This window comes from Cetorhinus maximus, chromosome 16 (genome assembly GCF_964194155.1).
Source record: "Cetorhinus maximus chromosome 16, sCetMax3.hap1.1, whole genome shotgun sequence".
In the NCBI taxonomy this organism is placed as follows: domain Eukaryota; kingdom Metazoa; phylum Chordata; class Chondrichthyes; order Lamniformes; family Cetorhinidae; genus Cetorhinus; species Cetorhinus maximus.
The window spans coordinates 37,031,234-37,058,556 of record NC_135894.1 but is presented as its reverse complement, the minus strand read 5'-3'; the positions used below and the strand labels follow the sequence as shown (position 1 = coordinate 37,058,556).

The 27,323-nt window shown below is 41.0% G+C and overlaps 1 protein-coding gene across 1 annotated transcript in view; it reads left to right on the top strand.

Moving 5' to 3' along the window:
• The window catches only part of blzf1 (basic leucine zipper nuclear factor 1), a 29,441-nt gene extending 4,109 nt beyond the window's left edge, over window positions 1–25,332 (top strand). The window contains exons 3-7 of the mRNA XM_078559681.1: window positions 9,177–9,622; window positions 11,032–11,231; window positions 13,519–13,647; window positions 21,268–21,487; window positions 23,552–25,332. Coding sequence (XP_078415807.1) covers window positions 9,177–9,622; window positions 11,032–11,231; window positions 13,519–13,647; window positions 21,268–21,487; window positions 23,552–23,737 — 1,181 coding nt within the window. The 3' untranslated portion in view covers window positions 23,738–25,332. The remainder of the gene's footprint in view (window positions 1–9,176; window positions 9,623–11,031; window positions 11,232–13,518; window positions 13,648–21,267; window positions 21,488–23,551) is intronic.
• Window positions 25,333–27,323: the final 1,991 nt, after the last annotated feature.

The following is a 27,323-nucleotide window of genomic DNA, read 5'->3' as shown; positions in this document are numbered from 1 at the left end:
AAACTGTTCAGTGTTGGCTTGGGTAGGAAGATTGAGAATGGTACGATTTCTCTCCATCTTTTTACAAGTATCAGCCTTGGTTCATTAGTAGAACTCTCACCTCTGAGCCAGAAGGTTGTGATTTAAGACCTGTCTCAGATATATATTCCTTAACCAACACCACTACAACAGGTTATTTTGTTGCTGTTTTTAGGACCTTGCTGCTACAGTTGCCTACAGTCATAAATGGAAAAAAAAACACTTCATTCAAAAGGTTGTAAAGTGTTTTGGGACATTAGTGGCACTATGTGTAGGCAGTTCTTTCTTTCTCACGCATTAGTAATTTGATTGTGGATTCAATCTGCCATAAAGCTAGTTTAAGTCAAAACTATTTTATTTAAATGGTGTAACTGCTATTTCAGAATTAAAATATTGAAAACATAAAAGTATCATTTAACCTTCTCTCTAAATAGAGGAGAAAAAACAGAATTGCATTTATATAGCACTTTTCATGATGTCCGAACGCCCCAAAAGATTTTGCAAACAATGAAGTACTTTTGAGGTACAGTCACCTGTAACATAGGAAGTAGGAAATTTGTTCACCTGGGCCTTACCATGTTTGTTTAAAGTTTTTTTAAACTAGTATTTTAAACAAGTATTTTCAATTTAAGAACATTTGTTCAGGACTGTATGTCTCCAGTTGATGTGATGCGTCAAGCGTGTTAAAGTAGTGGCTGGTGTGTAGTGGTTAGTCTGCTTGTCACTTCTTGCTTTCAGCTCTTATCACTGGCTAGCAGTGCAGCTATTGCGAAAAAGAGAGCCAAGTGCATTAGCCTCTCCCTGCCGTTATATAGCCTCTTCATCAACAAGCCCTATGTGATGTGTCCCAGTTATGACATATGTAAACTGGGTACTTCGAGGTCAAGGCTAAACTACAGGGAACTCTGAGCAGGCCCACTGGTGTGCGGTTACACCCTGGTGCCCACAAACCAGGCCCTCAGCCATACGTAAATGTCCACAAGGCATTGCGGCTATCTCGGGTAAGAAGGCGGCTAATATAGTAAACCCCAACAGAAAATCCAGAATGGAATTCTACAGGTGGTAACCTGTTATCTATGAGACAGCTTTCCGGCAACTCCTGCAGCAGAACTGGTGACAAACAGTACTAGTTTCATCCTTTCCTTTGGACAATACTAGCAATGCTGAGCGGGGGAGCTCTGATTCTTGGGGAACTCAGGGCCTCCATGCTATTTGCCCAGGCCTATGCCCTGGAGAGGACACTCCAGCTTTGTGGTTTATGTTGGCACAATAGCCAAGGGTTGCTTTCGACGGTGAGAAAGATCATCGTGTCTCATTGGATAGTGACCACCTTGGTTCAAGCTGGGCAGCCCCCCGACAGCCTGTTTGCTTCAATGGGTGCTTGGAGCTTAGAGTCATCTCTCAACTGGCAGGTTGATAGTCTATGCACCAAGCAAAGCAAAATCAACAAAGAAGACACCAGTCTTTTGCATCACAAGCTGGAATGTACGGACCTTGCGTCTGGCCTTACACATTACCTATTGCAGGTTGATGATACATGCAAGACAGCTGTGCTCGACAAAGAGCTTACATGACTCATTGTGGACATTGCTTCACTGCAAGAAACTAGGCTCAATCAAAGTCAATCCTTTAAAGAGAGACTGCATGTTCTACTGGCAGAGAAGAACCCAAGGGCAACATGTCAGCATGGAGTAGGCTTTTGCAGTAAAAAAAAACACGCTACTTGTGATGATTGAACCCACCCACCGCAGAAGGCTCAGGGAGATTTCTTATTTCAGCGCTTGTCAACAAGCGTGGGCCCAGTTAACCTGCATGAATGCCCAACACTTGCCTTGACCCCAGATGTCAAGGATTAATTCTGAGAGACACTTAATGCTGCAGAAACAACAGAATTCCCAGCACTGAGAGACTGTACTTTCTAGGGGGGGTTCAACACAAAGGTGGATACCGACTACACGGCTTGGCCAGTGTGCATAGGGCACCAGGGAATTAGCAGGGTGAACAGAAATGGACAGAGGTTGCTGGAGCTATGCTGTTACCATGGACTCTGATGAACAGCTACTTCCAAACCAGTCTGTACCACAAGGTGTCCTTGAGGCATCCAAGATTGCATCACCAGATGTACCACCCTCAACAGTGTCTTCATCACTCGTAGCTCTCGCAGCGCTGACAGTGACACTGACCACTCCCCAGTGTGTAGCATGGCAAGAAAACCATATCACTCCAAAAAGAAAGATCATTCTTGGATCAATACTTGCTGTACCACTGACCCAGAAAGGACCTATGGGTTCCTCAACATCCTTGATCAGGGTCTTTCATTCAACAATGCCCAAGGCCAGAATGCGGTGGAAAGTGGGATCATCTGCATGACACCGTCTATAACTCTGCATTCACTGCATACAGGAAAAGAGATCAGAAGAATGCTGATTGGTTCCAGGTTTATTGGACTGAAATAGAATCAGTTACTGCAACCAAGAGAACCCTTATGAACTACAAGCCAGCCCCCAGCAAGTAAAACATACCTTTGACAGTTACGGAAGTGCCCCGAACAGCGCAGACCACTTTACCTTGCCTTCATACACCTCACCCACCTCACCAAGGCCTTCAATCTCATCAGCAGAGATGAAATCTTTAAATTACTGAGGAAAATAAGCTGCCCTCTTGGATGTAATTCCTTCTTTCCACGAAAACATGCACAGTTCTGTCGGCTACAATGGAGCAACACCAGATGCTTTCAAGAACAGAAGCATGGTAAAACAGGGCTTTGTCCTGATGTCAACTCTTCATGGCATATTTTTCTCCATGCTGCTATTCTGTGCTTTCAGTGACTCAAATGAGAGTGTCTAACTGCATGCCAAGACCAAAGTGCATAAAGTCCTAGTTTGTGAGTTACTGTTTGCTGATGGCACTGCGCTGACATTCCATACTGAAGTTCACTTGCAACAGATGGTAGATTGGTTCTTCTGAGCCTGCAAGGCGTTTGGTCTGATGATCGGAATCGGGGAGACCAAAATTATGGGCCAGGAGGTAGAGACTCCACCTTCCATAAACTTTGACAACTCCACTCTGGAGGTCGTCAACAGCTTCATATACCTTAGATCAACAATTACTAGCAACCCATCCCTTGATGCCGAAATCAGCAACAGGATTGCCAAGGCCACAGCTGTCATGACAAAATTGAGTTGAGTGCAAAACTAAAATGAACAGCAAAGTAACCAAAAATAACCTGCGCGTACCAGGCTTGCTCCCAGCACTCTTCTTTACAGAAGGAAAGCATGGACAACTTATGAAAGCAAGAAAAGCGGTTGAACAGCTTCCACCTCCACTGCCTCAAATGAATGTTGCTTCCCTGCAAGGACAGAATGCCAAATATGGAAGCACACCAGCACGCAAGGATCCCCAGCCTATTTGCCCTCTTGAGTCAGGGAAACTTAGTTGGCTGGGTCATGTGAGTTGAATGGATGACAGTTGCATCCCCAAAGACGTGCTGTATGGCAAGCTTGCTATTGGCAGGAGACCAACAGGTCACCCATGCCTGTGATGCAAGGATGTCTGCAAGCAAGACCTCAACTTGATCAGGACTGGTGTTGATGCATGGGAAGTCCTTGCTGCTGACTGGAGTCCCTGGAGACAGGTCAGGAATGGTGTTGAAAAAGCAGATGACCAAAGAAATGACCAGATGACAGAAAAGAGAGCCCACTGAACAGGGAAAAAAATCATCAGTTGACCTTTGGGCCAATGCTATTCATCTGTACCTGCTGCGGAATTGACTGCCACTCATGAGCCGACCTGCACAACCACAACAAACGATGTTTGATACAGAAGTGATTTACACCCTGGGTGCAGTCCATTGTCTCCTGATGGATGGATGTCATCCTTGTTCAGTACTGTGAGGATTCGTGACGTGAAGACCATCTGCTATGATAGAGCTGGAATTTGAGAGTTATGTAGTCTGAGAAACATGCTATCTGGAGGACTTAGTGTAAATTCGAATATTTTAAACAAGGATTCTTTCTATATATACCTCCAAAAGCAGCAGCTCTAAGGACATTACCTCAGACTTGGTATAGTTAACTTTATACCAGGGAGGGATGTTAGTGGGTCGCATTTCCTAAACAGTACATTTTTAGTGTATTGATAGGGCAAATAATAAAAGAAGGAATGGACAGTCCTTCTTGCCTAAGTCAGAAATTGGTTGCAATTACACCAATTTTTATTTCCGTAAATCATCTTATTACCATGTTGAACCAGTCTGACAAAACTTCATGCTTGATGTTCTCATGATCAGGTACTGAAGGTTATTGCTGAATATTGTGGGATGCTGCTTGTTACCTTAATGAGCCCCCCCCTCCATATAAAAAAACCTTGAAAAACAATTTGTTTCTGGTACAAAAATAAAAATACCTGGAAAAACTCAGCAGGTCTGACAGCATCTGCGGAGAGGAACACAGTTAACATTTCGAGTCCGTATGACTCTTCAACAGAACTAAGGAAAAATAGAAGAGAGGTGAAATATAAGCTGGTTTAAGGGCGGGGTGGGACAAATAGAGCTGGATAGAGGGCCAATGATAGGTGGAGATGGACAAAGAGGTGTCGAAGGTGGTGATATTATCTAAGGAATGTGCTAATAGGTGACATTAAGGGTAGAAAGCAGGACGAGCAAGGTACAGATAGCCCTAGTGGGGGTGGGGTGGGGGGAAGGGATCGAAATAGGCTAAAAGGTAGAGATGAAACAATGGATGGAAATACATTTAAAAATAATGGAAATAGGTGGGAAAAGAAAAATCTATATAAATTATTGGAAAAAAGGGGGATCGGAAAAGGGGTGGGGATGGAGGAGAGAGAGTTCATGATCTAAAATTGTTGAACTCCATATTCAGTCCGGAAGGCTGTAAAGTGCCTAGTCGGAAGATAAGGTGCTGTTCCTCCAGTTTGCGTTAAAAGCTCAACGCAAACTGGAGGAACAGCGCCTCATCTTCCGACTAGACACTTTACAGCCTTCCGGACTGAATACGGAGTTCAACAATTTTAGATCATGAACTCTCTCCTCCATCCCCACCCTCTTTCCGATCCCCCTTTTTTCCAATAATTTATATAGATTTTTCTTTTCCCACCTATTTCCATTATTTTTAAATGTATTTTCATCCATTGTTTTATCTCTACCTTTTAGTCTATTTCGATCCCTTCCCCCCACCCCACCCCCACTAGGGCTGTCTGTACCTTGCTCGTCCTGCTTTCTACCCTTAATGTCACCTATTAGCACATTCCTTAGATGATATCACCACTTTCAACACCTCTTTGTCCTTTTGTCTATGACATCTTTTGGCTATCTCCACCTATCACTGGCCCTCTATCCAGCTCTACTTGTCCCACCCCGCCCTTAAACCAGCTTATATTTCACTTATCTTCTATTTTTCCTTAGTTCTGTTGAAGAGTCATACGGACTCGAAACGTTAACTGTGTTCCTCTCCGCAGATGCTGTCAGACCTGCTGAGTTTTTCCAGGTATTTTTATTTTTGTTTTGGATTTTCAGCATCCGCAGTTTTTTGCTTTTATCTTGTAATTTGTTTCTGGTATTTGGTTTCCTTGAATTGTAGGTTTACATTTTGCTGAACATGTGCCTGTGGTGCAGAAACTCCACGGTGAATATGACTTTTCATGCATGGGTCTCCTCTGAGTCACCAGTTTCTGGGTTCAAGTCCTACTCCAGGACATGAGCACAAAAATCAAGACTGGCACTCCAGTGCTGTACTGAGGGAGTGCTGCATTGTCAGATATGCCATCTTTCAGATGACACATTAGACTGAGACAGTGTATTAATATACAGGGCCCTGTTCTTTGCAGACAGAACATGTACACACATTACGCCTGTTTCAGCTAAGCAAAATAAGTGACAGCCATTCCCCACGGCAATGTCCTGACCAATCAGAATCAAGCTGTCTGGTTTAATTTTCAAATGATGCTTGGCAGTTAACTGTCAGTCACCATCAATTGGTGCATTCTCTATGGCAACGCCTCTACCGATCAGAGTCCACTTGCCAACCAATCATCACTCTCTCCTTTCATACCATATAAATATGCTGTTTCTCCTAATGTTGGTATTTTCTTACGGATTGCCCTGATGAATGCAAGGTGAAAAGCTTCGACAAAAAATGTCTTTGTCCAGAAGTACTCCAATTCTGTGCTACCAAACAACAATTATCTTTAACTTTAATTAGCCACGGATGGTGTGACCTTCCCTTACAGCCTCTCTTTCTCACTGGAATGTATCTTTTCTGAGTATTTTGAAATACCTCAAATGTCTACCGCTGCATCTGTACTGACCTATCCCTTAACCTAATTTCCCAGTTCATTTCAGCTAGCTCTGTCTTCGTGCTCTCATAATTGCCCTTATTTAAGTTTAAAACATCAGTCTTAGATCTACTGCTCTCTCCCTCAAACTGAATGTGAAATTCAATCGTATTATGATCACTGCTACTTGGGGGCATCTTCACTGAAGTCATTAATCCTGTCTCATTGCACGTTACCAGATATTGTATAGCCTGCCCTCTGGTTGGTGCTAGAACATGCTGCCTTGCTGCTCTAAGAAACTGTCCCAAAAATACTCTCTAAGCTCATCATCCAAGCCACCTTTGCCATTCTGATTTGTCCAATCTGTATGTAAATTAAAATCATCCATGATTATCACTGTATCTTTCTCACAAGCCCCCATTATTTTTTCCTGTATACCCCATTCTACAATGTAGTTACTGTTAGAGGACCTATAAACCATTTTCACAAGTGACTTTTTGCCTTTACTATTTCTCATCTCTTCCCAAGTTCTGGAGATCAAGATGTAGACTAAGATCATCTCTTTGTATTGTACCAATGTCATCCTTAATTAACAGAGCTACCCCCCCACCTTTTCCTAGCTTCCTGTCCTTCCTAATTGTCATTTACAATTGAATATTCAGGCCACCCCCCCACACCACCGTCTATTTGTGCTGTCAATTCATCTGTTTTGTTACAAATGCTCTGCATTCAGATACAGAGCCTTTAGCTCTGTCGTTTTACTTTTGTTGTAACATGTAGCCTTATCTGCTGATGGAAAAAAATCTCATGACACTTTGCAAATGACGCAAAACTTGGAAGCATTGTGAACTATGAGGAGGATAGTAATGAGCCTGTATAAAAGACTGGTTCGGCTTCAGCTGGAGTATTGCATCCCATTCTGGGCACCACACTTAGTAAGGTCATGAAGGAATAAAAATGCAGGTGCAGAAAAAAATAGAGAGAATCGCTCCAGGGATAACGTAGATAATTTGGAAAAGCAAGGGCTGTTCTCCTTGGGGAGGAAAAGGTTGAGAGGACATTTGATAGAGGTGTTCAAAATTAAGAGGTCTGGCAGACTAGATGGGGAGAAATTGTTTCCATTTGTGGATAGGTTGAGAACCAGAGGGCACAGATTTAAGGTGATTGGCAAAGAAACAATGACAAGGATGAGAGAAGGGTTATGGAGGCAGACAGGAAAGTAGAGTTGAGACCACGACCAGATCAGCCATGATCTTATTGAATGGCAGAGCAGGTTCGAAGGGCCAAATGGCCTACTTGTGCTCCTAAGTTGTATGTTCCTATGATATGAGGAAAAGCTTTTTACATAGCAAGTGGTTATGATCTAGAAAGCCCTGCCTGAGAATCTGATGGAAGCAAATTCAGTCATGGATTTCAAAAGAAAATTGGATCATTGTCTGAAGAGGACAAATTAGGAGGGCTATGGAGAAATGATAGGGCAGTGACACTCCTGCAGAAAGCTAGCACAGGCACAATGGGCCTAATGGCCTCTTATGTGCTGTATCCATTCAGTGTTTCTATAATTTAGTGGTATAAAATGAAAAGATGGCCTTTTTAAAACTGACAAGATGCAGAATTTTCTTGTTTAGTAAAACAAAGTTTACATTCTCGCCTAACACTGAAGTGTGTTGAAATGTTGGACACAATTTAGCTGCCTTTTCCTCCCCAAAAAAGTTCAGAAATTCTAGGTCAAATAGAGAAGCCACACACTTTGCTTCCTTTATAATAGTTTGAAAGATTGATGCATTTTAAATAACTGCAAAGTTTGTATAGTATTGCAAGTGGAAAGGAGGAGAGAGAATGAGTGCCATAACACCAAATTACTTACTATAATTAATTGAGGTGCAAACTGCATTTTAAAAAGTTATGTTTACAAAATATATTTTTATCAGTTCGGCATCCTAGACTAAAACAAATATGTTTCACATAGTGAGTTAGTTTCTTTAATAATGCATATCAATCTCCCTTGTGTTTGGGAGTGAAGACCAGTATTTAGTCAATACTGGTCTTTAGAAGTGCAGTATTTGGGACAGGCAGCATTAAAGGGCTGGAGACAACTTGACGCAGACATGGGGTGGGGGTGGGCAAGGGGCAGCACGAGGCCGACAGGAAATGGGAGATAAAGAGGAGGGTGACGTGATAAGGTGGAGTGTAGGAGAGAACAGGGAAGGAGGAGAAGGTAGGAGGGACCAAGGAGGAAGGTTTTGAGGAGAGGGGGAACTGGAGGAAATGGACAGGGAGGAAAGGGGGTTGAGGATGTTTGGACGATTAGTGGTAGGAGAACACATGGTCTATGGCATTTGTGAAACGATAAACAATGAGTTAGGAAATTTCGCTGCTCAATAGGGTTGTGTTGGGTAGGTTTGCTCACTGACACTTAATGGCTGACTGATGTTTTAATTACATGCAGACTCACCCTGCTTGCTTCAAATATATCTTATCCTATCTATCATTTCCTGGTTTGGCAGCTGACCTTATGTGATATCTAACAACTGAAATAGTATGCTGTAGGAAGATTGGCATACAATGCTGTGATCCAGACAACAATTTTAATATATAATAGAATTTTTACCAACTCAAAAAGCATTACATTATATGAGTGAGTCTGAGCTATATGATATTTACTGTGGAGTAAAGATGTTTCAAGTGATTGATATTTATTTTGATATAAATTTGAAACTGCTTTAGCCCCTAATGTTTATTAATGTTTTAAATCTGTTAATGTTGCAATTATTTCATTGCTTGCAGTGATTATTGCCACAATTATCATCTAAAGTAGAATAACATTTGGCTACCAATGTTTAATTCACCCATTTTTCACATTTTAGTTCAAATTGTACGACCTATCCGTGGACCTGGAGATGGAATGGAAACAGAAGAACCAGCCAAACCTGTAGAAAATACCACCGGAATAAATAAAAAATGTCATCATGTTCCCCGAACTAATGTAGTATCCTGCTCTTCTCAAGTTGTCACTAAGCCTGGTGTTCTTCAACTTGGGAAAGTTCAGCCTGGCCAAGCAGTTGAGGTAGAAGCCATTAAGATCTTGGTTCCCAAAGCTGCTGTAATTCATGAAATTCCCACAAAGAGTACAAAGTTAAATGACTCTGCAGGTTCTCATAAAGGTGAGCTGTCGAGTCAGTTAGAGAATACGAATGAGCTCAGGAGGGAACTGATGGAATTAAAAGCCTCCATTGAAAAATCTCAAAGTTCAGAAAGAAAACTCCTACAGGATAAAGAAGGGCTGGCAAATCAAATCCGGGTACAGACTGAGGTGAGATGACATATACTTTTAAATTGCATTATGGTAACTTGAGAGCCGTGCATTAGTCTTGTGTTTGCATGTGGGTTGTTACCTACCAGTGAAGGGTGAAATACCTCAAATCAAATTGCTGGAAATATACAGAGGATTTGTCTTCATCTGTGGCACCAGCTAGTCCTTTATCTCTCAGTTTTCAGTTCTGACAAGCAGGTGGTTTCATGAGGTTGGGAAATGAGCCAGGGGAGAAACAACAGATACTACAATCATGAATGGGCTGCACATAGAAAATGCTGGAAACATTCAACAGCTCAGGCAGCATCTGTATCATTGACCTGTAATGTGATTCTGTTTCTTTCTCCGCAGATAATTACTGACCTGCTGAGTGTTTCCAGCATTTTCTGTTTTTATTTCATATTTGCAGCATCTGCTATAGTTTACTTTTGTTATTGATAAATAAGTTGATGGGTTGGATAACCTGAGGATTGCTTAATAAAAAATCAATGTGATATAAACCAACATCTCTGAGTCACTGGAATATATCAAAAAAAACTCCAACCCTCTGCAAACCAGACAATTATGTACTTCACCTTGAATTTAAATTTCAAGTCTTCACAGCACTTTCTTATTATCCATGTTTTGACTTTGCAATACTTTAGGACCTCTCTGGTATTTATACTCTAAAACATTATTCAGAAAGACACCGAAAAATAAAAAGGATTTATTGGTGGTGGCAGGGGTCCTGCCACCAGGCCCAAAAACAGGGGAATACCTGCTTCAGCGGTCAGCAGGATCCAGGGCCGTATCTTGTCAGTGGCAGCCAATTAATTGGTATTGAGAATGACCGCTTGCCTTCTAGAGCTGCAGGCCCAATCAGAAGGCCAATAGCTCAGCAGCGCCACCAGAAGCAGTAGCTACTGCTTGGGCTGGATCCGGAGGAAGGAGCTCACATTGATGGACGTGCACTTCCAGGTAGGTGTGAACTGCGGGCACCCGGTCAGTCGAGCAGGCCTACCGAAGGGTTGGTGAAGGCAAGCGGTGCTGTTCCCGCTGGTGCTTCCCCACCTTGGGCCAAAGTGTGTCTGAAAGGGAAGCCCCACCCCACAACTGGAAGCTACCAGGGTTTACCTGGTGATCTTCCCACATGGCTGGTTAAATGCCAGCAGAGACAGGAAGAGGCCCAAGTGGCTCAATTGGGCTTTGGTGGGAGGGCCGTCTGCCATCTTTCTTTCTCCTGGCATGGTGATGGGCATGCCACATGCTGCCTTCCCGTGCCATCATGCCTGCCTCCAAGCCCATCCCCCAAAGGGCTAGTAAAATCCAGTTAAACTCTGCAAGATGAACAGTAATTGGTAGTTTTCAAGTGTATAAAAATAATTTTTAATAACTTTTAGAACTCCAAAAAAATTTTTTCTCTGTTTCAGGTAAATCGTGAACTAAAAAAACTACTTGTAGCTTCTGTTGGGAATGACCTTCAGTATCACTTTGAGCGCATGGCCCGTGAAAAAAATCAACTAATCCTGGAAAATGAGAATTTGACTCAAAACCTGTCTCAGCTCTCTGAGCAGCTGGAGCGGATGACCATACAATGTGATGTATGGCGCAGCAAATTCCTTGCAAGCAGGTTGCCCACTTTACAGCCATTTGTATGAAAAGACTGTTCATTTTAGACAGTGTAATTTTGTTTACAACTTTAATAACATTTTCTAGTTCCTTTAGTTACTCATGTCACTTCCACTTATGACAATAGGGAGGACTGCTTTGATTAATGTCTTATTCAGACATGAGGTGGTGTACTTGCTGTAAATATAATAGACAATGCTAATTGTCCTTCTACATTAGTTGCTCTTTCAAATACATGGGAAAGTCTCTGATTTTTGAAGGCCTGTTGGCTATTTGCTTAAATACTTTATCACTTTTTGTAAGATTATGCCATGAATTTTACATACATAAAAAGTGAAGTTAGTCAAGTATCTGCTAAGATAACAAAGATCAATGTTTCTTGTAATATTTTCAGTGGAGTCCTGGATGTTCAGATAAATCATTTCCAATTAATTATTCCTGGAACGGTGGCTATTCAGAGTGATGGAATGTTGTAAATGGGGTCCCACAAGAATTAGTACTCGGGACCACTGTTGTTCACAATTTGCATTAATGATTTAGATTTTGGATTCACCATTTCTAAATTTGCAGGTGATGCCAAATGATGCGGATTGGAGTGGGGAATAGTGGTATAGTATGGAGGACTGTACAAGTTAAATTATTTGGCCAGTATCCTGGTGCTCCCTTCCTAACAGCACTGTGGGTGTTCCTAAAACATGGACTGCAGCGGTTCAAGAAGGCAGCTCACCACCACCTAAGGGCAATTAGGGATGGGTAATAAATGCTGGCCTAGCCAGCGACACCCACATCCCGTGAACAAAAATACAAAGAAAAAAATAAGAAGGCATTAACAAACTTGTGGACCGGTCATATAATTGGCATGTGAGTTTCAAGACAGATAAGTGTGAGGCATTACATTTTGGTAAGAAAAATGAGGTCACATTACTTGGAAATAATCTAAATAGCACAGTGGGTCAAAGGGATTAGGGAGTATAAATACACACCACCAAAAGTAGTGATACATGTCAGTAAGGCCATAGGAAAAGCAAACCAAACACAAGGTTTATTTCTAGAGGGATAGAACTGAAAAATTAGAATATGTTAACCTTGTATTGAAGCTTGGTCAGACCACACTTCGAGTACCATGAATAGTTCTGGTTGCCATAGTATAAAAATAATATGGAGGCATTGGAGTTGGTGCAAAAAATGATTTACAAAGGTGTACAGCCTGAGACTCATTTGTCTTGAAAGAGAAGGCTCATGGGTGACCTAACAGAGAGGTCTTTAAAATTATGAAAGCCTTTGATCAAGTAGACATAGCGAGTGTGTTCCTACTTGTGGGAAAAGCAAAACGAGAGCCCTTCAATATAAGATATAATCACCCAGAAATCAAAGAAAACTCTGATTAAATGGGTTTCTTCTGAGTGATGAGAATGTGGAACCTGTTACCACAGGGATCAGTTGAGGCAAATTGTAAAGATGCATTTAAGGAAAACTAGATAAGCAAATGAGGGAGAAGGGAATAGAGGGATATACAATAAAGTTAGATGAGGAAGGATGGGAGGAGGCTTGAATGGAGTATAAACACTGGCTTGGACTGGTTGGGCTGAGTGGCCTGTTTTTATGCTGTGTGTTCTGTCAAATTCTATGTAAAATAATACTGAAATAGTTAAACCAGATACACTCATGCAAACTAGACTTGGCTACATTGGTTTTAGTTGCTAAGAGAAGTTATATTTGAACCACTAGTGAGTTATCTGCACAGAATAGTATATATTTAAAGAAATAAATTCAGCAAAGAAGTAAATTTCTTTTTGAAATGCTAATTTGATATTGTGCAATAATTAATTTTAATAGATTATAGCCAGTGTGGCCATTTTAGCCAGCGTTTTCATGAAATTGATTTCAATTTTATTGTGCCAAAATGTGTTCCGCAGCTTCAAAATTCTTTTTTAATATGGACTCTTTAGATAATGTAAAATATGTTTCTTGGTCCATGTTTATGGCTTTGTTAAATGCTTATCATTTTTAAATTGGGTAAACATATTTTCCATTTAATATGCATAAAATTTTATAAATTTAATAAATTATGGGTCAAACATTGTTTTAATCTTGGAAAAACTCAGCAGGTCTGACAGCATCTGCGGAGAGGAATACAGTCAACGTTTCGAGTCCGAATGATTGTATTCCTGTCCGCAGATGCCGTCAGACCTGCTGAGTTTGTCCAGGTATTTTTGTTTTTGTTTTGGATTTCCAGCGTCCACAGTTTTTTGCTTTTATCTTATTGTTTTAATCTTCTTTCCATGCAGAGTAATGACAGAGGAGCTGGCCCATGCCAGGGCATCGCTGCAGCGTCATGTTAGAGAAACCCAAAGTGCAATACAGGATCTTCTTGGTGAACGTGAGCAATTTCGTCAGGATATGGTTGACTCCCATCGGTATGTTTTCATCCTGTGCAGTCATATCATGTTTTATCAATTAAGTGATAAACTCTCAGCCCTTAAACTGTCACCAGTTCCAAATAGGTTCCAATTTTCTTAGGCTAGCCATTAAACTGCCACTAAAACAAGCCCTTAAATATATTACAGTAAAAAGGTGACTGAAATGTAAGGAGTATCCTCATTGCTATCATGGCTATTAAACATTTCAATTTAAATTAAATACAGTTGGACTAGCTGCCATTGTTTCTCCCATTTTATTTTAACAACTTTAACCTAATTCTTTATTACAATACCTTATTCTACTTAATAGGGTTTTGTTTTTCCTTGCCTTTATTTCCTGTGCTTTGGATGCCTTGTTTAATTTGGAGCTGGGATCTGCATTGTTTTAAAAATCAGATTGAGCCAGTTTTCAGTCAGTTTCTGAGTCCACTGTGCACCATATCTCCAAGGGTAGATATGGTTGACTGGCAAGGCTCTTGAACAAGGACATTTCAGAGAGAAGTTAAAAGTCAATCACATTGCTGTGGGCCTGGAGTCACATGTAGGCCAGACCAGGTAAGGATGATAGATTTCCTTCCCTAAAGGACATTAGTGTATATGACAAGATGAGTGTTTATGACATGGTTGCCATTACTGAGACTAATATTCCAGATTTATTAACTGAATTCAAAATTCACCAGCTGCCATGATGGGATTTGAACCCGTGTCCCCAGAGCATTAGCCTGGGTCTCTAGATTACTAGTTCAGCGACATTACCACTATGCAACCATCTCCCCGCTGTCTCCTGATGTCACCAGGTTAATCTTTTTTTGTCAACCTGAGAAGGGCTGTTGCAAGGTGGGTTGTCCACGATGTCAACAACTAGATATAGAAATAACCTGAAACACACTCTATCTATCATCTGATAAAATCATGTCTGATCTGACTGAGGCCTCAACTCTACTTTCCTGTCCACCCCCTACACCCTTTTATTGCCTTATCAATCAAGGAACGATAAATATTCAATCACTAAAAAGTTGTTAATGGGCTGAACTGCAAAGTGCTTTCATAAGAGAAGCTTTCTCTTGCAACATAGTTTTTTATTTAATTCTTTGGATGTCTCTATATCTTGCACTTTTTTGTATAGCCTTTAAATGGATAACACTCTGGTAATGACATTGCTTTCAAAATATACATTACAAAAACTGCAAATACTAGAAACTTGAAGTAAAAACAAAATGCTGGAAGTATATATCATATCAATCAACATCTGTGTGGATAAAAGACAAAATGTGCACCCTTCATCCGAACTGAAGCTAAGCCAGCATTTTATTAAGGATGAAAAAATGTTTAAAGATAAAAGACCAGGAAACATACTAACATTAGAATTATGAGCAGGAGTAGAATTAGGAACAGGAGTAGGCCATTCGGCCTCTCGAGCTTGCTCTATCTATCATCTGATAAAATCATGTCTGATCTGACTGAGGCCTCAACTCTACTTTCCTGTCCACCCCCTACACCCTTTTATTGCCTTATCAATCAAGGAACAATAAATATTCAATCACTAAAAAGTTGTTAATGGGCTGAACTGCAAAGTGCTTTATATAAACTGTTAGATGTTATTAAAGTCATCAGCGAGGCAATGGAAATACAGTAATGGAAATAGTTACAAAGACAGACAGACTTGGGACTAGCCTCCACAAACGTGAAAAAACACTTTTTCTTTTAGTTCACTTTTCAAGTTTTTTAAGTATAGTTTCACTCTTAGTGCACACAGTTCACTTTTCTTGATATTGCATTGCCATAAATATTTCTCAAATTAAGCAAAAAAAAGGGTATGACAGGTGTCAGGTTAAAAATACAAGTGAGAACCAGGCTGAATATAGAAAGTTTAGCAGGGAAGTGAAAAATAAATAAGCAATGAAAAAGTAAGAGAAGAGATTGACAGGTAACAAAAAAGGATACCAAAAGCCTTCATAAGCATATGAATAGTAAAACGGTAGCAAAAGGAAGAATGGGACTTTTTAGGGACTGAAAAGGGGATTTGCGCATGGAAGCAGAGGGCATGGCTGAGGTCCTAACTGTGTGCTTTACATCCCTCTTTACCAAGGAAGATGATGCAGCCAAAGTCATTGTGAAAACTGAGTTGGTTGAGACACTGGGATGAATTGTTTAAGAAAAGAACTCTGAAGAAGTCATACAGACTAGAAACGTTATCTCTGTTTCTCTCTCCACAGATGCTGCCAGAACTGCTGAGTTTTTCCAGCATTTTCTGTTTTTATTTCAGATTTCCAGCATCTGCAGTATTTTGCTTTTATCTTAGTGGTGAATAGCTGTTTTTCAGACTGGAGGATGGTACATAAGGGGCTCTGCAGGGATTAATATAAGGACCACTGCTTTTCCTGATCTATGTTAATAACCTAGATTTGGGTGTGTGGGACACAATTTTAAAATTTGCAGATGATACAAAACTTGGCAGTATTGTGAACTGTGAGGAGGACAGTGACAGGCTTCAAGGGAATATCGACAAGCTGGTGGAATGAGCAGACATGGCAGATGAAATTTAATGCAGAGAAGTATGACGTGATACATTTTGGTAGGAAGAACAGGGATAGATTGTGTAAAACAAGGGATACAATGCTAAAGAGGGTGTGGAGCAGAGAGATCGTGGGGTATACATGCACAAATCGTTAAAGGTGCAGGGCAGGTTGAGAAAATGTTTGATAATCCATGTGAGAATATAGGGACTTGTGACTTATGAGCAGGAGAGCCTGCTCTGCCATTCGATAAGATCAAGGCTGATCTGATTGTGGTCTCAACTCCACTTTCCTCTCTGCCCCCCCCCCCCCATAACCCTCAAATCCCTTGTCTATCAAAAATCTACCTGGCTCAGCCTTAAATAAATTCAATGACCCAGCCTCCACTGCTTTCTGGGCATGAGAATTCCACAGACTAACCGCCTTCTGAGAGAAAAAAAATTCTCCTCATCACTGCCTTAAGAAGGAGACCTCTTATTTGTAAACTGTGTCACCTAGTTCCAATCACACTCACAAGAGGAAACATCCTCCCGGTATCCACCTATCTGGATACGCTCTGGATCATATATGTTTCAAAAGATTACCTCTCGTCTAAGCTCCAATGGATATAGGCCCAACTTGTTCAAACTTTCTTCATAACATAAACCCTTCATCCTGGCATGAGTCGAATGAACTTTGGGCTTTGTAAATAGAGATATAGAGTACAAAAGCAAGGAAGTTATGGCGAACCTTTTATAACACACTGGTTTGGTTTCAACTGGAGTATTGTGGCCAATTCTGGGCAAACATTAGGAAGGATGTCAAGGCTTTGGTGACAGTGCAGAAAATATTTAAGAGAATAGCTCCAGAGATGAGGGACTGCAGTTACGTGGATAAATTGGAGAAGTTGTTGTGGTTGTTCTGCTTTAGAGAAGGTTGAGAGGAGATTTTATGGAGATGTTTTTAAATCATGAGCCATCTGGGCAGAGTAGATAGAGAGAAACTGTTCCCATTGGCAGAAGGGTCGAGAGCTAGATGACTGATTTAAGATAAAAGCAAAATACTGCGGATGCTAGAAATCTGAAACAAAAACAGAAAATGCTGGAAAAACTCAGCAGGTCTAACAGCATCTGTGGAGAGAAAAAAACAGTTAACGTTTCAAGTCCATATGACTCTTCAGAGCTCTGAAGAAGAATCATATGGACTTGAAACGTTAACACTGATTTAAGATAATTGGCAAAAGAACCAAAGGCACCATCAGGAAAACTTTTTTATGCAGCAAGTGATTAAGATCTGGGACAAACTGCTCGAGAGTGTGGTGGAGGCAGATTCAATCATGTCTTTCAAAAGGGAATTGGATAATTATCTAAAGAAAAGAAATTTGCAGGTCTATGATGAAAAAGCAAGGGTATACTACCTCTCCCTGGACCATGACCCCACCACAGAACATCAAGCCATTGTTTCCAGGACTGTCACTGACCTCATCTCCTCTGGAGATCTTCCTCCCACAGCTTCAGACGGCCCGCTTCTACCTCCTACCCAAAATCCACAAACAAAACTGTCCCGGCAGACCGATCGTGTCAGCCTGTTCCTGCCCCACGGAACTCATTTCTCGTTATCTTGACTCCCTTCTCTCTCCCCTTGTCCAGTCCCTTCCCACCTACATCCGTGATTCCCCTGACATCTTACGTCACATCAACAATTTCCAGTTTCCTGGCCCCAACCGCTTCCTCTTCACCATGGATGTCCAATCCCTCTACACCTCCATCCTCCACCAGGATGGTCTGAGGGCCCTTAGCTTCTTCCTTGAACAGAGGCCCGAACAATCCCCATCCACCACTACTCTCCTCCGTCTGGTTGAACTTGTTCTCACACTGAACAATTTCTCCTTTAACTCCTCTCACTTCCTCCAAATAAAAGGTGTGGCTATGGGTACCCGCATGGGCCCCAGCTATGCCTGTCTCCTTATGGGGTATGTGGAACATTCCTTGTTCCAGTCCTACTCCGGCCCCCTCCCACAACTCTTTCTCCGGTACATCGATGATTACTTCGGTGCTGCTTCAGGCTCTCGTCGGGACCTGGAAAAATTTATTAATTTTGCATCCAATCTCCACCCCTCCATCATTTTCACATGGTCCATCTCTGACACTTCCCTTCCCTTCCTTGACCTCTCTGTCTCAATTTCTGATGATAGACTGTCCACCAATATCCATTACAAGCCTACCGACTCCCACAGCTACCTCGACTACAGCTCCTCACACCCCGCTTCCTGTAAGGACTCCATCCCATTCTCTCAGTTCCTTCGCCTCCGTCGCATCTGTTCTGATGACGCTACCTTCAAAAACAGCTCCTCTGACATGTCCTCCTTCTTCCTTAACCGAGGTTTTCCACCCACGGTCATTGACAGGGCCCTCAACCGTGTCCAGCCCATATCCCGCGCATCCTCCCTCACGCCTTCTCCTCCTTCCCAGAAACATGATAGGGTCCCCCTTGTCCTCACTTATCACCCCATCAGCCTCCGCATTCAAAGGATCATCCTCCGCCATTTCTGCCAACTCCAGCATGATGCCACCACCAAACACATCTTCCCTTCACCCCCCCTGACGGCATTCCGTAGGGATCGTTCCCTCCGGGACACCCTGGTCCACTCCTCCATCACCCCCTACTCCTCAACCCCCACCTATGGCACCTCCCCATGCCCACGCAGAAGATGCAACACCTGCCCCTTCACTTCCTCTCTCCTCACCGTCCAAGGGCCCAAACACTCCTTTCAAGTGAAGCAGCATTTCACTTGCATTTCCCTTAACTTAGTCTACTGTATTCATTGCTCCCAATGCGGACTCCTCTACATTGGAGAGACCAAACGCAAACTGGGGGACCGCTTTGCAGAACACCTGCGGTCTGTCCGCAAGAAAGACCCAAACCTCCCTGTCGCTTGCCATTTTAACACTCCACCCTGTTCTCTTGCCCACATGTCTGTCCTTGGCTTGCTGCATTGTTCCAGTGAAGCCCAACTCAAACTGGAGGAACAGCACCTCATCTTCCGACTAGGCACTTTACAGCCTTCCGGGCTGAATATTGAATTCAACAACTTTAGATCTTAAACTCCCCCTCCCCCCATCCCCACCCCGTTTCTCCCCCCTCCCCTTTTTTTTTCAATAATTTATATAGATTCTTCTTTTCCCACCTATTTCCATTATTTTTAAATCTAAAACTAAAACCTTGTTAGTCTTTCCACCCCACCCCCACTAGAGCTGTACCTTGAGTGTCCTGTCTTCCATTCTTAATTAGCACTTTTCTTAGACAAATATCACCACCTTCAACACCTCTTTGATCCTTTTGTCTGTGACATCTTTTGATTATCTGCTGCTATCACTGCTTGCTTATCTCCACAATCACCACACCCTCAACTTCTCTCTCCCCCCGCCCCCCCACCTTAAACCAGCTTATATTTCACCCCTCTCCTAACTATGCTTCAGTTCTGCCGAAGGGTCGTGAAGACTCGAAACGTTAACTGATTTCTTCTCCACCGATGCTGCCAGACCTGCTGAGTTTTTCCAGGTAATTCTGTTTTTGTATTGGACTAGCTGAGTTGCTCTTATAGAGAGCCAGCACAGACATGACAGGCCAAATGACCTATGCTGTAGCTATTCTATGGTTCCAAATTATGTAGCAGGATTTCATCAAAATTCACTGCCATGATACCCTTTTAATTAAGTGAAAATAGTACGGAGATTGAGTTTTTCACAGGAATAGAATCCATGATGATTACCTCCCGCACTTATTTTACAGAAAAGTATGTGGTAACATGGGAGACCTATATAAAAATAAGAATTTTTTTCTAACTAAATGAAAAGTAAAGTATAGAAAATCATTCGTAATTTAAATGGAGAGATTATTGAGTATAGCAACAAGGAGTTCTTATATGAAGTAATGGCCCACATTTTGCAATCAGTGGCCACGGAACAACTTTTGTCATTCATTAAGCTTCCACTTGACCACAGAATTTCTGTGGGTGATAGCACAATGGCTTGCAGTTTGCAGACAGTCAAAGCAACGCAGCATCCTCTATAGGGGGTCAGGGACCTGTGTGAACAGGGCAAGCAATGGCATGTCACCTCAACCATTCAGATTGAAGAATCCTTACTGAGACATGCAGTCTGAACTAGGAATTATGGGTTGGATTACTTAATTCCAACAGAAAATCGTCTGCAATAAAGAGGGAAAGATTGGATAATGAGAGATAAAAGATGAAAGGAAATTGGATAATTACCTTTTTTACTTTTAAGTAATCTAAAATAATTAAAATCTGAAGGAATGAATCTCAACATTATAAAAATTAATTTTCTGTGTCAGAGTTTGGCAAAAATGAAGAATTATTAAACCATTCTGTTTTCACTTACACTTAAAGGTCAAGTTCTAACTTTTTTTCTGGTGTGTTAAGCAGGTACCTAGTGGACAAGTGCCACAGTTTCATGCATTTAAATGCCATGTCTCAGCGAGGTCCCGGTTCAGCGAAGCTTGTGGAGGAACAGAGTAACTCAGTCACAAACTTCTAATTTTCCACATTTAATTGTGTATGTGCAGAACCCAGATGTTGCTATCCGATTTACTTCTTCATAATGGTCAACATTTGATAGTCTCACCATAATTCTTCCTGCAAAATCTGGGCCATGAAATACACCCAAATAAGCACTATTTAATAAAATTAATCCTGGAAGAAACTATGATTGGATTACAATTATATTTATAAGTAATGAAGGCTTCCAACATTTGAAATTGACTAACAATCTCTAAAAGAGTCCATAAATAGTAACAAACTTCCGAAGAAGAGTCTTGAAGGGACTTGAAACGTTAACTTTGTTTCTCCACAGATGCTGCCAGAACTGCTAAGTTTTTCCAGCATTTTCTGTTTTTATTTCACGCTTCCAGCATCTGCAGTATTTTGCTTTTATCCTCTTGTAGAAGAGCAGACTTTTGTACTGGCAATTGTACTACAAGTACAGTGCTCCAACAAAAATATTACCATTACCCAGAATAAAATATCCACTTGTTCAAGTTAGTTCTGCATAGGACCTGGTTTTAAAAAAGAAAAATCATCCATTTTCATTGTACTTCACAGATCCCTTGAGGAGCTCTTGGTATCTCTGCAATGGGGTCGACAACAAACTTACTACCCTAGTGCACAACCACACACCACTGCAGAGCTTGCTGCTGTCAATCTTAAGTTAGCAGAGGCTGTTAATTCTCACCTCCTTGGAAAACTAAGTAAAAGTAATGCACAAAAGACTAACCAACAAGTTGAATTCTGCAACACACCAGCTGAAAAAATGGCTGAAAAGGTACAGTTTGATTCTGAAAGGAAATTGTTTCACAACAGTACAAACACTACTAATGGGAAAGTCTGGTGCTTTGTATGTGCTTGAAGATGTTAAAATATTGATTTTTAACTTAATGCTTTATCAGATTTTAAACCTCAGAAATGTTCCCTGTTCAAATACTGGTTTCTTTTCAAAAGTTGCACGCTATTTGCCTTCAATGTTTTATAGCTGACTCACTAATATTTAAACAATTCTTGATTTTTCATTAAATATAAAAAGTTTGATTATTAGAATTGAGTTGTCTTTAGTAATGTAAACAATAAATGCATTTTTCATACTCCCAACTCTCTAGTCTTTGGGCCTCCAAAACCCTTCCTTTAACCACCACATGTCGTCTGCAAGGCCAGATGAGATGGTGTGGGGTTTTTTTTGAGGAGGTGGCGGTGATAGATTTGAAAGGGGGGTAAAAGTACTTAGGTAGAGGGAGCCATTTAAAATGTGACAGCTAGCATGGGATCGTTGAAGAAGTTCTCGTGGACAAGATGAGTTTGAAGATGGCAGGAGAGGAGACAGGTGAGAAAGTAGAGAAAGATGTAGGTTCGGGGCTAGACAAAAGATGGCCTTGGTTGGAGACGGATACAACATACTTGTTCAAAGTCTCTGCTATTTTTTGTTTCCCATGATGAATTCTTCGGTCTCGCCCTCATAAGGAATCAACGCTCATTTTCACTACTCTTTTCATATACTTATAAAAACAGACAGTAAAAGTTTCTACGTTTCTTGCTGGTTTTCTCTCATACCCTAATTTCTCCCTTTTTTATTTTTTTTGATTTCTAAAATATTCCAATCTTCTGGCCTACCACTAATCTTTGCAGCATTGTACATCTTTTCTTTCAGTGTGATACCATTCTTTCAATTTGATACCATCCTTAACATCCTTAGTTAGCCATGGATAGTGCATACTTCTGATAGTCTTTATTTCTCAGTAGATTATATCTTTGTTGAGAGATGAAATACCTCCTTAAATGCCTGCCAGTGCTTCTCTACCATCTTACCTTTTAACCTATTTTCTCATTCTACTTTAGCCAAGCCTGTCTTCATACACTTATAATTGCTTTTATTTAAGTTTAAGACACTAGTTTCAGACTTTTCTCATCCTCAACCGGAATGTGAAACTCTATCATGATATTATCACTCTTGCCTAGATGATCCTTTAGTGAGAGATCATTAATTAATCCTGTCCATTACATGTTACTAGGTCTAAAATAACCTGGTTGGTTCCAGAACACATTTTTCCTTGAAACTGTCACAAATACACTATGAACTCATCCTCCAGGCTATCTTTGCCAATTTGATTTGTCCAATCTATAGGAAAATTAAAATCCCCCATAATTATTGCAGTACCTTTCATATATAGGCCCCATTATTTCTTGATTTATATTCTGCCTTACAGCGTAGCTACTGTCATGGGGCCTATAACCCACTCCCACTAGTGACTTCTTTCCTTTGCTATTTCCAATCTCCACACAAACTGATTCTACATTTTGATCCCCCAAATCAAGATAATTTCGCATTACTATACTTTATTAACAGAGCTATCCCACCTCTCCTTCCTTTCTTCCTCTCCTCCTTAAATTGACAAATAACCTTGAATATTCAGATCCCAGCTGTGGTCATTTAGCCATAACAGAGAAATGGGCCAGGATCCATCGTGGCGGGACCTAACACAGGAGATTTGGCGACCCAGTCAAAAATCCATTGACTTTTGGTGGGACCGGATGATGCTGGCGGCGAGCGGGGCTGGAAAATCCCACCCATTGTTGCAATCATACATAATTTATTTATTTCTCTTTGAGCTAGCAATTCATCCATCTTGTTATAAATGCTATAAATACAAAATGAAATGAAGTATTGACTATATTTTTCCTTTGCAGGCACCCAGTGGTTGTAGCGGTTAAGGTGTTCTCCTGTGCTTTGACTACTGGAGTAACCTAAACATCATTGGAACAGTAATGACTGAAGTAAACAACTTCATTTGCTAACTTAGCATTTTAAATGCTCAGATTCCTTTTCTTGTATTTGTAGGTTTTGAAGATGTTGGATCCTACACTGTGCAGCAAAGGAACGGCAGACATACCATTCTGTGATACCTCGCCAACTTCATTTCTTTCTAATAAAAAGAGCATAGGACGATTTCACCCATATACTAGATATGAAAATATCACATTTAATTGTTGCAATCAATGCACGGGAGAATTAACAGTCTTATGAAATATTTTTAGTGTAAAGGTTATATTGGTGTGAACAGGTTGTGCATAAGTACTACTGTTTCTTGTTAACTATTTAAAGCTGGCAATATTTTGGAACAATGAAATTTATATATTCAATGAATTTTCTTAGTTACATATACTGGTTATATTTTTAAGAAAGCTGTGTATATTATATATTAATCTAAGAAACAGTGGTGTATTCATCCTTATTCACTCTCTTACTCTGTGTACTGCCTGATTCTTTACCTCGAGGTTCATCTAATTATGATGTAAACATATTATGTATTTATACTGCCACATGTTTTTAAATGTCTTTTTTGTGTGTGTATATGTATATATATATTTATATATGTGCATGTGTTCCTGACACAGTTGTAGCAGTTAAAAACAGCTGTTTTTGATCAAGTGAACTGTTACTGAAATGTCCAATTAGATCAATGTTTTCCTGATCAGATTACTTATTAAGTAATGTACACATCAACAGAATATTCAATTTGTAATGAAATATGCATATCTGTTTTTGACATAACAATGTGCTATATAATTTTTGTTCGCCCATCCATTCTTTCAAACTATTCCTTGAAAACTTGTTGTGTTTGAAATTTAACTAACTGCTGAGGCATCTTTTACTCCCCATTTTTTTTAACCACACATCAGTCTCGAAAAGCTTAGTGACTTATTAGAGTTTTAGAGACTCACAATTACTGGAAGTATCAAGTGGGAATTTTAGAAAAATTGTTTTTGCGTAAAGGTATTAGAACATGCCATGCTTTATCGCAAATGCTGTAGCAGAGATGGTCGCAATTTAAAAGAGAATTTGATAAATATTTGCAAAGGAAGAATATAAAAGAATGTTAGGAAATAGCATGGAAATAAGGGAGGGGAGTCTGGAGGGGGTGGTTAGGCCTACCAATCTGGTGTTCAATTGAAGTATTTTGGATTGCTGCAAAATCATAGTATTATTAGGACTGGACAACTTTCGCTGTAGCTTTCAATGGAAAGTCAGCAATAGCCATTTTGATAATTAGTGCATTTTCATGATTTGTGCCAAATGGTTGAATCCTAATCAATAGATCATTCTTGTAAAAATGAGTCTCGAAGAAGAATTTAAAATAATAAAGTAGCTCATTTGTTTCATCACTGTAATTAGCAATATTGGGCTTGAAGCAATATATGTTATTTTACACAAGTTGCAAATTGGGCTTACTATGGTTACATAGGCAAGGGATGGAACTGGATCATTTAGTTTTTGCTTAGATTCATTCTTGAGATATTGGCATCACTAGCAAGGCAGTTCTTATTGTCCATCTTTAGTTGCCCCTCAAAAGGGGCCTGCCTTCTTGAACTACTACAGCCTGTACTGATAGGCAAGGAGTTCCACCATTTTGATCCTATAACTTTGAAGGAATGATGATTATGTCCAAGTCAAGGTTGTGACATTATTCCCATGTGACTGTTGCCAGTATCTTGGGTGGTAGAGGGTGCAGGTTTGGGAGGTACTGTTGAAGCCATAGAAAATGACTTGGGTTTAAATGTGCATTAATGTATCAACTTCATTGTAAATACCTAAACGCCATAAACTTTATTTCAACTCTCCATTGTCCTGTCATTTCAGTTATTGCCCCTCGCTTGCCATATGGATGTCAGTCTTGAGGTAGAAGAGGTGCAGTGGGTGTCATTAAAATGGAAGAATAATTGACTGTGAGAATGGTTTTTGTTAAGGGGGCTGAGGTCAAATGGGTTCAACATTGGTGAGGTACATGGCTGCATAACCTCAAATTAGTTGAATCAAGGCTATATATAGGGCCTTGCCAGACTACTCGGTGTGTAGCTGCAGGACACATTTCTTCCTCCTCTGATACTGGTTATTGCCTTCTGTGACTTTAGTTCTGTATGTTGTGCAAGACACTGCAGACCACTAGCATTCAGGCCACCCTTGCTGGTGAATATTGAAAGAGGCCCCAGATCTATGCATGCATCTGAATCACAGCTTCAGTAGTCCATGGCTTGCTCAATAATCATTCTTGTGCTCATACAGCTTCTGTTTTAGCTGTACTATGCATCAGTGGTAGGGTTTCTCATGGGTGTCTATTAGCCAAGAAGCTGTCTGCATGGAGGTTCAAAAATCTGTGGAAGACTTAACTAGTGAAGGATGAAGGCATCATGGCCAGCTTCCTGGATATCTGCAGACATGCATGATCTTATCTGGGTTACATACCAGCTGAAAATTGAGTGGAATCAGTTTTGATTGATGAATACTCATGGTTGTTCATTACCACATGGCTGCCATCCATGACTCCCTGGACTATTGGAAATTTAGGAATTACAACAAATCCAAAGGCCCCCTCTGACTGACCTCAGCTGTTGCAAAGTGGATAAAATGGGCACCCATGACAAAGATGGCATCAGTCACATGGGAGATGCACTTGTGAGCAACAGATCCCTGGAAGGAGCCAGTGGTCAAGAACTCAGGGTTGTGGTGACCTTGAGCACTGGTGGCAATGCATCCCCACTGGTCCAAAGGGCAGGAGATGTCAACAACAATCTGAGAAAGTTTGAGACTTCTAAGCCACTGCTGCTCCTCTGCCTGTATACCCTATATGGGGGGTTTTCACCTCCTGCAAAAGGAGGTTTGTGCAGGTGGCTGAGGAGAAGGCAGTTGCTGCTCTTTCTGCTGGTCTGGTTGCTGGTGCTGCTCCGTTCTTGTTCCTCTTCTGAAGTCCAAGGTAGAGTTGAATTAGCTGTTATTGTGCTGCTGTGAGGGCTGGCAGCCGTGCGGTGCAGATCAAAGCCAAAGGAAGTGGAATATGGCAGATATGACCTCCAGAGTCTTGGAAATCATCTACAAAAAATTAAAAGCACAATCTGAGGACAATCGTGTGAGCAAAAGCTTTTCAGAGGCAAAGTAGTAGCTGTCCTGGTGCAGTATTTAAAGGCTTTTTGCCCTGTCAATTTCATAACCCCATTGATCCCTACTGTGCTCTCATCTAAACCTTGTTGACTGGCGGATTTCAGATAGTCCAGGAAACCTATGTACGAGCAGTTAAAGCTAGAATCCAGGGTTAAACCTTCAGCTAATTGCCCCTCTGCATATTTAAATCACAGACTCGTCTGACCCATAGGGGTTTCCCACGTGCCTCCAAACACACACTGGTTAATTGCTTAAGTTAGCAGGCTCATGTCAAGTTCCTGACATGCTGGCATTCTTTTGCTCTTTAACCCCATGGGATATATGGGCGATGCTTGTGAGGGCGAGTACTCTTGATCCCCTGCCAAGCTGCACAACCACATCAAAAGGGGTGAGGACAGGGGAAACTGGGGTCCCACAACTCTCACATCACTCAAAGTAGCTACTTAGCCACCTCTGCCTCACCTTGCCCCTCCCCCAACTGCTTTGCAAGTTAAAATTACCTCCTGTGTTGAAGTCCTTGAGTGGGACTTTAAGCTCAAACATTTTAACTCAGGGGTGCCAAATAAGCCAAGCTGACCAGCATACTTCAATACTTGGAGAAGAATGCCTTGCCTGAGGAACTCTCATGGAAGTAAGATCATGGGAATAAATTTATGCAAACGTTCTCCCACTCGTC